The sequence below is a fragment of the Helicoverpa armigera genome, chromosome 29 (genome assembly GCF_030705265.1).
Source record: "Helicoverpa armigera isolate CAAS_96S chromosome 29, ASM3070526v1, whole genome shotgun sequence".
In the NCBI taxonomy this organism is placed as follows: Eukaryota; Metazoa; Arthropoda; class Insecta; order Lepidoptera; family Noctuidae; genus Helicoverpa; species Helicoverpa armigera.
In genome coordinates, this window is record NC_087148.1 from 1950800 (window position 1) to 1962533 (window position 11734).

Here is an 11734-nt window from a genome sequence, read left to right on the forward strand (position 1 = left end):
CAAACAAGTATCCTGCATCGCACATGCAGTGTTCGCGCGCATCACGTCGGGGTCACCACTGTGGAGGTATGAGAGCAGAGAGTAAGAGCATCATACCTCGCTCTAAAGGGAGGATCCTCCGACCGGACAGGTGTTATTATCCGGTGGGCTACTGCCCGACAGTTGTTGTCGGGGTGATCTTGTGTATACACAGTGCGCGCGAACACTGCATGTGCGATGCAGGATAGTTGCGTCGGCGACTGTGTAGATGGCGGTGTTGTCAGTTGTAGCACCGCTACATCATGTAAATAAATCAAGCTTACAATAGGTCGGATTATTACAATATTCTCTATATTACGGTAAATATTGTCGAGTATACTTAACTGTCTATCCTACTGGGCGGCTCGCTCAAACACATGTCGTATGAGCATATCAGGACGTGCGTGCTCAGATGCGATACTACCGTGCTCACTGCCAACGTGCTCGACTTGTTAATACAGGTAAAATATTAAAAAGATATATAGTTATATAGCGGCAACAGTAAAACAAAATTTGTGAAATCAGCAAAGTCAAAGTCAAATCATTTATTTCATTTAGGAGCATTTAGTTATAAGAGTCTCGTTTTAGCCTTTGAATTCATAAAAACACATTCAATCGGTCGGATTATGTAAATAATTCTATATAACACGGTAAATATTGGCGATTGTACTTACCTGTCTACAGGTAAATCTTTATAGGAATATCATATCCTCGGATAACTCAAATTAATGGTTCAGTTAAAAGTCCTCTGTAGCAAAACTGCCAGAGAAGGAATGATGTTTGAGCAATCCTCGAAAATAATTCGCGTTACAGAGTCGGAAAAAAAGTAATGAAATTCTAAAAAAAAATCATGACCGGGTGTTTCTAAATCAAATAATAGAGGTAGCATGTACTCAAAAAAAGTGAGAGAATGTTGTTGCAAACAAAATAAAACATTATAAAAATAAAATAAATTAACAAGGATATATTTGTTTTATTTTTTCATTATGCTGAAGTTGAAGTACATTCCTAAAGTTTTTTTGAGGTGTCGCTTAACAATTGACGTCCTCACATACCCGCGAGTATGTTTACCTCTGGCTATATTTTTTTAAGAAAAAAAAATATATCAGAACTTTTTTAACTTTCAGTACTTACCCCCAGCGGACCAGCTCAAAAAGCTAGCCGAACTAAAAGTGAACAGCGAAGAGTTGACGGAGGCGGAGCAGTTCGCGGCCACCGTGGCTGACATCAAGCGCCTGGTGCCCAGGCTCAGGAGTCTGGCCTTCAGGGAGCACTATGCCGAGGTCATCTCTGAAGTTAAACCCGTGAGTATAACCTATTAACAGGGGGTCAAAGAGTCATAAAGGGGTCAAGGAGACTTAAAGGTGTCAAGAAGTCGTTAAGGGGTTAAGGGGTCAAAAGGGTGTCAAGGAGTCATTAAAGGGGTCAAAAGGGTGTCAAGGGGTCAGGGTGTCATAAGGGGGTCAAGGTGTCATACAGGGGGTCAGGGAGTCATAAAGGGGTCAAGGGGTCTTATCATGTTCTTCAGATGGAGGAGGTCAGATAGGCACTCACTCCAAGTGACACACTGGTACTCAGCTGCATCAGGTTAGTTGGGTAAAGGCTAGGCAGATGATTAGCCGAGCTCGAAGCTCACAGCTCATAGTTGACGGAGGCGGAACAGTTTGCGGCCACCGTGGCTGACATCAAGCGCCTGGTGCCCAGGCTCAGGAGTCTGGCCTTCAGGGAGCACTATGCCGAGGTCATCTCTGAAGTTAAACCCGTGAGTATAACCTCTTAACAAGGGCTCAAAGAGTCATAAAGGGGTCAAGGAGTCAAAAAGGTGTCATAAGGGGTCAAGGAGTCAAAAAGGTGTCATAAGGGGGTCAAGGAGTCTTAAAGGGGTCAAGAGGTCTTATCAAGTTACCGGGGGTGAGGTGGCCAAATAGGCAGTCGCTCCATTAAACACACTGGTACTCAGCTGCAGCCAGTAAGACTGGAAACCGAATAGTACCTCCTATATACTCCTTGTGTACTCCGTAAAGAACTGAATGCCTTATGTACTTACCCTATATACTCCCTTATGTACCTGGCTTTATTGAACGTAAATAAATGTATGTGAATTTTCAACAATTTCGAATGATCAGACACTTAATTGCTGTATTCGTCCCCCTGAAAAATAATGATGAAAATAAATTAAATTTGGTTACCAGGGTTTTGTAGTCAGCATTGTAAGGGAGTAATGCTTCTAACAGTAAATTTTATTTTGTTGTTTAGTAGTATACCTAAAACTATCCCAAGACTGACCAACACTATGCTGAAAACCGCATCAAAATCGAAAACCATACCTGATATAATCGCGCACAAACACATACATACAGGTCAACCTGCGAACATCCCTTTTTTTAAATCGGTTAATAAACAAAAGACCTACCAAACCACCAAAAATTTATGTTTTAAAACAATAATATGTTTTTCCCAGGACATAGTATCAGGCACGGCCGCATGCGAAGAAGTCAAGTCCAGTGAGAAGTTCGCCAAAATACTAGAATTGCTACTGTTGTTAGGAAACTATATGAATTCCGGGTCCAATAACGCGGGCGCTTATGGCTTCGAAATCAGTTTTCTTACTAAGGTATGTCAAAGTCAATGTCAATTTTTTTATTTCAAATAGGCCTATAAAAGCTCTTTCGAAACGTCTAAGTTAGGTCCCCGGTTCCAAAGAGTTGGTCTCATGGAGAAGAACCGGCAAGAAACTCCATGGAATGTCTTAATTATTATGGTGATTTTATTTTAAGTAAATTATGTTTATCGAGTTTTCTGAGTGAACTACTGCAGATAAATGAGGAAGTAGAAGATTATATGTTATTCTAAATATAAGCTATATTACTGCCAAGCTTCATCAAAATCCATCCCATAGTTTTAGCGTGTAAAGAAAGATAGATATACCCATACCCATACATCTTTTTACCAAAAAACTGTAAACTCTTTTAAATCAAATGATTTTTTTTTTCAACTTTTTACTTAAAAATGTATTTTTTTGAGGAACATAATGTATATTTATTAACTAGATTGATAAGATCACGGCAATATTAAATTAGGTAACATGATAAAATGTAAGCTTTGGTTTTTTTTTTCAGTTAACAGCGACGAAGGATCTAGAGAACAAACAAACGTTATTACATTACTTAGTAGAAACCATAGAGAATAAGTTCCCCGAAGTGCTGACCTTCGCAGAAGAAATGCCTCATGTCGACAGGTAATATATTTTTACTGTAATTACAAAAAAAATAAAAATTCCACCAGTCAACCAAGGGCTATTGGGTTGCCCGGGTAACTGGGTTGAGGAGGTCATCCTTGTAAAGCACTGGTACTCAGCTGCATCTGGTTAGACTGGAAGCCGACTACAACATAGTTGGGAAAAAGGCTCGGAGGATGAATTAAAAAAAAACATAAATAGGCTTGGTGAATGAAAAAACTTAGATAACCCTAAAATAATAACGAAGATACAACACGTTTGCATTTTATTGTACTTCACTTTTAGTTACAAATTTTACATAAAAGTGACGTCACAAGCCCCTACTTAAAACTAATTTAAAATGTTTTAAAAATACTTGGAGTACTTGAAAATATGTAATACTAATAAATTACATTAAATGGTCTATCTAGCACTGCAAGTATTCTTCAAATCAGACTAGTAGTTAATAACACAACCTTATACTATCAAACAAATTCTTAATCTTCATAACATTAATCAACATTATGTATTCTTCTCCACAGAGCCGCACGAGTGTCGATGGAGAATCTCCAGAAATCTCTAAAGAAGATGGAGAATGACATCAAGTCGTTGGAAATGGATCTAAATAACTCCAGAGTGCCTCAGTGTTCAGATGATTTGTTCAATGAATCTATGAGTGTATCCTTTTTTATTAAAATATTATATTTTTAACCGACGATGCCAAAATAGGCCTGTTAAAAGCTAAATGTGACTGTGTAGTTTTTCTTTGTGGTAGAAAATTTTCAAAACAGTGGTCTTAGCCATGTTCCATGTAAACCGGGTTATACGCTGTTTTGACATAGACGGCAACTTAATTTTGATATATCCTGGTAGCAATTATGTCTGGTCGAATACGTGTCTTAAAAATATAAAAAATAGGAATTAAAAATGCTACCCTTTAACTTTGCTAGTTCATTAAGTGGAGCAACATTTTTATTTTTAATTCTAGTTAGCTTTTTGCGATATGATTTTTTTTATCATTCACCCGTAAGTTGCGACGCTAGTTTCTTCGGAAATATTGCGTTATGAAATCTCCGCTAGACATTTTTTTTTCTAAAGTCGAAGCCAACTAGTTAAAATTGAATAATATATGTGTGTATCAATACTTTAAACCCTTAACTCTCGAACCAGTCGTTCGCAATAGAAGCTCGCGGACAATGCGACCTCCTACACTCGATGTTCCGCAAGATGGAAGCACTATACTCGGAGCTGGCGGAGTACTACGTGTTCGACGCGCACAAGTACACGCTCGAGGAGTTCTTCTCCGACATCAAGACCTTCAAGGACTCCTTTATCGTGAGTATATTGTAGTTGCCAGGTTTTTGTCGATAACACGATTTTTTTTATGGTTAGAAGGTCTTTTTTATCAAAAGTTTTTTTTTTAATTGGTTCACCGTACAAACGCGTTCACCGTAGCGATGAACGCGTGTCTATTGGAACCCAGTGCATATATGAGTCAATTGCCCTAAAAAAATCGATTCTTTTACACCTGTGAAACGCAATTGTCAGCCTCATAGAATGTCATAATATCATCTGAATTCGTCTGTAATTTCTTGAATTCTTCCAGATACAAATAACTGATTCGACCCACGAATATTATGATAGTTAATCAATTTAATAGATTTTTTATGTTATCACAATAGTGGAAGGTTAATATTCGATTGGTAAGATATGACAGATTCGCGTAGTTTGATTTGCTAGATAAAACTGCTGATAAACAGACCTGTTATCGAGAAAACTACATTTCTTTTCTTTTTTAGAGTTCCGTACCCAAAGGGTAAAACGGATTTTTTCACATATGATGTATTTCTGTTGTCGATATAACAACAAATACTGAAAACTAGAATTAAATAAACATTTTTTGGGGCTCCGATATAACAAAAGTGATTTTTTTGTGCTCGATATCGATAATGGCAACAGGTAGATGCTTGAAATATTCACAGAATATGGAATGTATTCTAATTTTGGAATGTTTTCTAAATAATAGTACGGGGGTTCCGGTTCTCGTGCGCGAGTCCGACTCGCATTTGGTCGGTTTTTTTTGTTAGCCTACGCTGTCCCACTGACAGATTCATATAGTTTTATGTGCTATCATCTATACATACATACATACTTCTTCCCCCAGGCGGCCCACACAGAGGTATCAGCAGCCCGCGAGGCGCACGCCCGCGCCGCCCGCGCCCGCAGCGCGCGCGCGCAGGCCGAGCGCGAGCGCAGGGACCGGACACACCGGTACAAGCAGCTGCTGGATATACATCAGGCTCAGGATGGTGTTATGGACAGGTCAGTACTTCACTTGTCTGTCTGTTACAGCCTTTTTATCGTCCCACTGCTGGGCTGCGGCCTCCTCTCACACGGAGAACGATTGAGCATTAATCACCACGCTTGCTCAATGCGGGTTGCTGATTTCAGACTATATAGTCCAGGTTTCCTCAAAATGTTTTTTTATCAGCCATTTGTGTCTAAGGTATACTTAGAAGTACTTACAAACTTAGAAAAGTTGTTACAATTCCACATCAATCGAGGCAAATTTGAGACAACTCTGACGCTAGCTAGTGCTTGTTAGGTGATTAAACCTGCAGCCTACTAGATAAGAAACAGACAACTTATTCAAGTGGATAGTCTAAACTCACTCACTTGTCCAAATGGCTAGCCCAAACTCATTCACATGTCCAGATAGATAATCTAAACTCACTTGTCCAGATATTGTCCACTTTCGACACTTAGACCGGGAACCGACCCCAACACAGTTGAGATTTTACGCAGATGAAGACTATATAAAATTGTAAAACACTGTACCGATATAAAGCTAGAATGTTAACATATCTATTCCATTACAGTTTGATGGAGGCTCTACAAAGCGGGTCCGCGTTCAGTCGGGAACGGCCTAGGAAGAAAGCTAATCCGAGAGTAGCTGGAGGTAAGATATCATTTCTAATTTGTACAATTTTGTAAACACTTTTGGTGATGTGTTTTTCTGATTTGATTAATATCGATATTGTTAAAGTAAAAAAAAATATCGAGTTATTATTAGTAGATATTATGTTGGTAGATTTATGCCAATTTGTGCGTAATTTGAGACGTTATAATGAAATCCAAAATTTCATTATAATACTTATAATCGATATTAATCAATTCAATGTACTTTATGTACTTTAATGTTCATTTTGACACAAAAAATAAGGATAATTTACCCTAGAACTTATAGTAGTAGTAGTAGTTATAGAGTTACGATAAATATGAAATGGCTCATTTACCCACTGGCACAAATGAGTGGAAATAATTATAGGGCAACATTTTTATTTTGTATATAAAAAGTGGTCGTTAGTCAATAAAAGTAATTAGCATGAATTTTATATTTAAATATCCTAAATATAAAAAAACACACACCAAAAAGTCTAGGGTAAATTATCTCCTAAATTGCTAAACCACAAACGATGTTCGCACACGCACCCAGAGGATATAGACGACGGAGAAGGATTGGTGCATGCTATATTGCACCGGTTGCAAGGTATGTCACTTTCAGAGTGCATCTAGCTGTGTTAATATAGCTTACGGTGGTTTAGCTGAAACACCATATAATGTAGAAAAATAGAAATTTTAATTCCTAGAAAAAAATACTAGAGAAAATTCGTAATACATAAATAAATAGAACACAAGATATAACGGATAGCATTTTAAAGACATAAACAAAATCTTTAAGTTAAATAAATAATGGCGTCCACGGCTGATTTCGGCCACGGCGGCTGTTCTCATATAAGGAGATCAGCCAGCTGCACAGGACATATTATAGTGCACGAGCATTTGATACAATTAGTTAGCCATAAAATGCACTGCAAGTAACTCTTAAGGCGGGCCCCTTAAAAACAAGTAGCTAGTAGTAGCCTACACAGCCAAATTTTGCACAATATAACTAGCTTTTAGTCACATGGCTTATTCAAATAATAGAAATTGAATTTTAGGACTGATTTATTATCTGAAATATTCTTTTTTTAAATAAAAAGATTTGTGGTCCATTTTAAGTTTACCCATTTGACAAATATATGATTAAATGATAGACTTTACTAATGTAAAATATATATTTTCAGCTGAAAGAAGAGCACAGTTAAGTCGGTCGAGATCGCGGTCAGGTTTAACGGGCGCTATGACTACGAGGGAGTTAACTAAGTAAGTAATATATTAATTAAAAATTAACTATGTTAAATAACCATATGTTTGATAAATATCATCGTTAGTTTGACAAATATCATCGCTATTTTGATAATTATCATCGTTGGTTTGACAAATATCATCATTAGTTTGATAAATATCATCATTAGTTTGACAAATATCATATTTGGTTTTCTAAATGTCAATGTTTTTGTAATATCAACTTAGAGTATTTTTGCAATATTTAAATTTACAAAAGACAGCCCCCAAAACGCCGGCCCTTCACCACTTCCAATGTGTTATTGCTGGGAAGAAGAAGAGGCGCAACAAACTCCCCAGCAACACATGTCTTTCTGTTAGATTTGAAGAAAATTCCTATATTATTATTTGTATGAAAATTAGTGTTACTTATAAAAACATATCTTAATTATTTGTTTTTTTTTTCTTCCCTAGTGAATTGCTGAGCAACGCGTGATGAAACTCACACCAAGTGATATTAGGAACTTAATATGACATTGACATTCGATTTTTTCACAGCAAATTATTGTCTTTATACAAATTAGTGAAAGCCCCAGATAGATTTAATTTCTTAAATAAATAATTAAAAATTTTGTAGGGTAAAAGTAGTAGCTTTGTATTTTTCAAAGTTGTATAAAATGGAAACTAGCGAAATATATTATTTTTAGTTAAAATATTTTTATTGAAAAATTTAAAATTTGCTGTGAATACTTCGAGTGTTTCATTGGATTTATATTGCATGAATGATGGCTCTTACAATATTTTTTAATTGCAAAATTTTTCGTCAGTCAGACTCGAACTACGGCCTATTTTTCTTCACACATAAAAAGTACCCCAAACTGACAAAAAAAACTGTTGTTAGTTTAGGGCCCAAGTTCACCGACAGCAAAACGTCCGTTTTTCTTAGAATACATCACTTTTGAATTGGACGTGAAAATTCACAATATCATTAAACATCCTTGCCAGTCGTTACGGGTAATCAGAAGCCAGTAAGTATGACACCAGTCTAACCAAGGGGTATCGGGTTGCTCGGGTAACTGGATTGATGAGGTCAGATAGGCAGTCGCTCCTTGTAAAGCACTGGTACTCAGCTACGTCCGGTTAGACTGGAAGCCGACCGCAACATAGTTGGGAAAAAGGCTCGGAGGATGATGACAGTTGTTTTAAGAAAACTGACGTTTAAGTGTCGGTGTAGGGTCCAAAAGTTTGTGCAATATAAATTCGATAGCATATAGCAAATAAGTATAAAATAATAATATTATTTTGTAAACTTGGAAACGTAAGATACTTGCGTTCAAATTAAAAAAAAAACGATACGAAATTAATGCATAGATATGTCATAAATAAATAAAAAAGACTTTTTGTACTAGTTTTAGTAAGTTGGTACTTTAAAATAGCCTACTGTATTACCCTAATTTGATTTGGGCTAAAATACTTATTTAGTTATATTTCACCATTTTTCTCTAAATAATAAAATCTAGTGAAAATCTTCCTCAATTCTTGTACATAAAGCTTGATATTACTACTACAAAAAAATTTCAATTTTTTTTCTCCCTTAAAATAAAAATTAATATCCATAGATTTAAGGCATCTTCAATAAAAAATAGGTATTTTAAAGTACCAAGTTATTAAATTATTTCATATGCGTATACATATAAATTGTCCATTTATGTCTGTATATATTTGCTATTTAATGTGGTAATCAGTACTGTAAGTAGATGCTAATTTTTAGTATCAGCCTTATTAGCTTATAAAATCGCGTTCTGTCGTCCCCACTCCAAATTACTTTGAAATGGGGGATAAATTTTCTTTTTCATCTTTTCCTAGCTGATGTCTAGATGGCTCTGATCTTGGTACGTTACTGGAAAGAACGGAGCGTCAAATCTTATCAAAGTCATATAAATTTCAAGTCGTATAAGGAAACGTACTTATGTTGAATTGCAAAATTATTTGCCGCGAACGGTAGGTCTATTTTTTTTTCTGAACTTGAGCTTTGTTTTTGATATTGACTAGCTGTTTCCGGCTGATTTATTTGAGAACTTCTCTTTAAAGAAATCTATAAAAATACAGGTAGTCAATAAAAATGTGGCTTTTATACATTTAAAAACTATGGCCTGATTATTACAAATATATTGCATATGACAAGTTTCAAGTGCTGATTTTGTTCATCCGATTTCACTATGTGAATGCTATAATAAATATGTCTACAATTCAATTAATATAAAATTATCTTAACCCCCCTTTTAAACAGCTCTCATCAATACGCTTTATAAATATTAAACAATTATTATTTTCAGCAATTCACAGAAAACAAGAAGTATTATTTTGTGAACAGCCATTTTTGTCCCGTCGAGCCGTCCTAAGATATGGTCAATTTCCATAGATTTTGACCTTAATAATCATATTCAAATGTCTCGCTACAGGCGTCAAAGTATTCGCTTATTATTGTATAGAAACATCAATAATTTTTTATTTAGTTTTAATCTGCATTTGTTTCAATTTCACACGAAAAACGATGTAAATGTAATGATTTTTTTTATTTGATAAATATTACAATTAAGTTTTTTTTTTTAATGTGTATAGGCTATAGGTTATTACAATCAGCGTCATAATAATTTAATTAAAATTGTCACTCGTCATGTTATTTCGTCACAATTTACTTAATTTTTCTCATATTTGTGAGCTTTGTCACGAATTTGACAGATGTCATAAGTTTGACAGATGTCATAAATGTGACATTTCCTGTCTCCTAAATAATTATGTAATTGTACTACTTATTTATTGAATATATTCGTCAAATACGACGATAAATACATCACTTTGGCCCCAATGTCATATTTTTAAGACATTTTTTTAGCACAAAATTTGTTTAGCTTATATTTAAGACAATATTGAATTGAGAATTCTTGAATCTGTTCGTAGCAGTGTCGCTGACTGTACCTAGTATATGTATACATGTAAATATATTTTTGTAAAATGTTACATTTTTACTTAATAATAATGTTTTTAAAACTATTCACTCGTTTTATTCACTTACCTTACTTCTGATAGGAGTTTCAACTGCGTCATATATCAAAAAATTAGACCAGTAAGTAGTCTTCCCCAATAAATGGCCTTTCGAACGCAAAACAATTTTTCAAATCGGTTCAGTTGTTCCTGAGACCACACAAACATCGTTCGATGACATCATCTGACGTCATCCCTTGTTCAACAACACATGTTGTTCGACGCTCCCCACCACATTGGACTATAAAAGGCCGGCTTTCAGCGAACGCGCGTTCATTCGTATGTCAGCACTCGAGCTAGACGGACCTCTGTCATTATTATTGTTCATTTTGTTTGCGAATTTATTTAATTACTGATTATTGTGGTAAGTTATATAAGTGTAATAAGTGAAAGTTAATAAACAATAATGAATCCACAAGATGGTATTTTTCGAGAAAGCACCCCTCCTCTTACAAGCATACAAATTAACTCTTTTTATAAATAAAATATTTTTTTTATATTAAAATTAATTTTAAACAACAATAAAATCACGACCGTAAAATGTCCTATGATTTACCGTACAATTTATGCTAGTCATATGCCTAGCCAACTCCACAACTATGTTGGGCTTGGTACCAGTGTGCAACATGGAGCGACTGCCTATCTGACAACCCCAACACTTGGTAAGCCCAGTTTTTGATTTCTAACCACCCGTAACGTATGTCTTGCTTGTTTGGGTTTACAACTTTTAGTACCGTCAATTTCTTCATTAAAAGTAAAAGCTAAAGTAACGTCATAAAGTAAAAGTAACGGTTAAATTAGTTTCTTCTATTAGTTTTGCTGTTACTTTAGCCTGAAAAAAACTAATTTGACCGTTACTTTTACTTTATGACATTACTTTGGCTTTTACTTTTGATAAAGAAACTGGCTGCTAATAAACAAAGTAATTTATTATTCCATATACATAGACAAAACAAGCATCAAGCAATTTATTATAACATCAAAATATTGCTATAATGATGATAAATAGTATTTAAAATTTATATGTGAACATAATAAATTATCTGCAAATAACTTGTAGCTTGGTTTGGGTGTTGATGCCAGGAATTATGAATTATCTCATACCTATATAAATCAAATGTAGCCTAAATAAATACCTAGGTCTACCTAGATAGATTCCAACGTTATAAATAATGGCACATTACTGTCACCTACTGCCTTTTTATCGTCCCACTGCTGGGCTCAGGCCTCACACGGAGAAGGAATATAAATACATAATATTTTACAAATGTAGGTACTTTATTTAGT

The 11734-nt window shown here is 35.2% G+C and overlaps 1 protein-coding gene across 1 annotated transcript in view; it reads left to right on the forward strand.

Moving 5' to 3' along the window:
* Nucleotides 1-10456, forward strand: part of LOC110378508 (protein diaphanous) — a 53082-nt gene extending 42626 nt beyond the window's left edge. The window contains exons 21-29 of the mRNA XM_064042768.1: nt 1146-1322; nt 2480-2632; nt 3138-3256; nt 3778-3913; nt 4406-4570; nt 5400-5557; nt 6115-6194; nt 7363-7441; nt 7877-10456. Of these exons, the coding sequence (XP_063898838.1) occupies nt 1146-1322; nt 2480-2632; nt 3138-3256; nt 3778-3913; nt 4406-4570; nt 5400-5557; nt 6115-6194; nt 7363-7441; nt 7877-7898 (1089 nt within the window). The 3' untranslated portion in view covers nt 7899-10456. The remainder of the gene's footprint in view (nt 1-1145; nt 1323-2479; nt 2633-3137; nt 3257-3777; nt 3914-4405; nt 4571-5399; nt 5558-6114; nt 6195-7362; nt 7442-7876) is intronic.
* The last annotated feature ends 1278 nt before the right edge of the window (nt 10457-11734 follow it).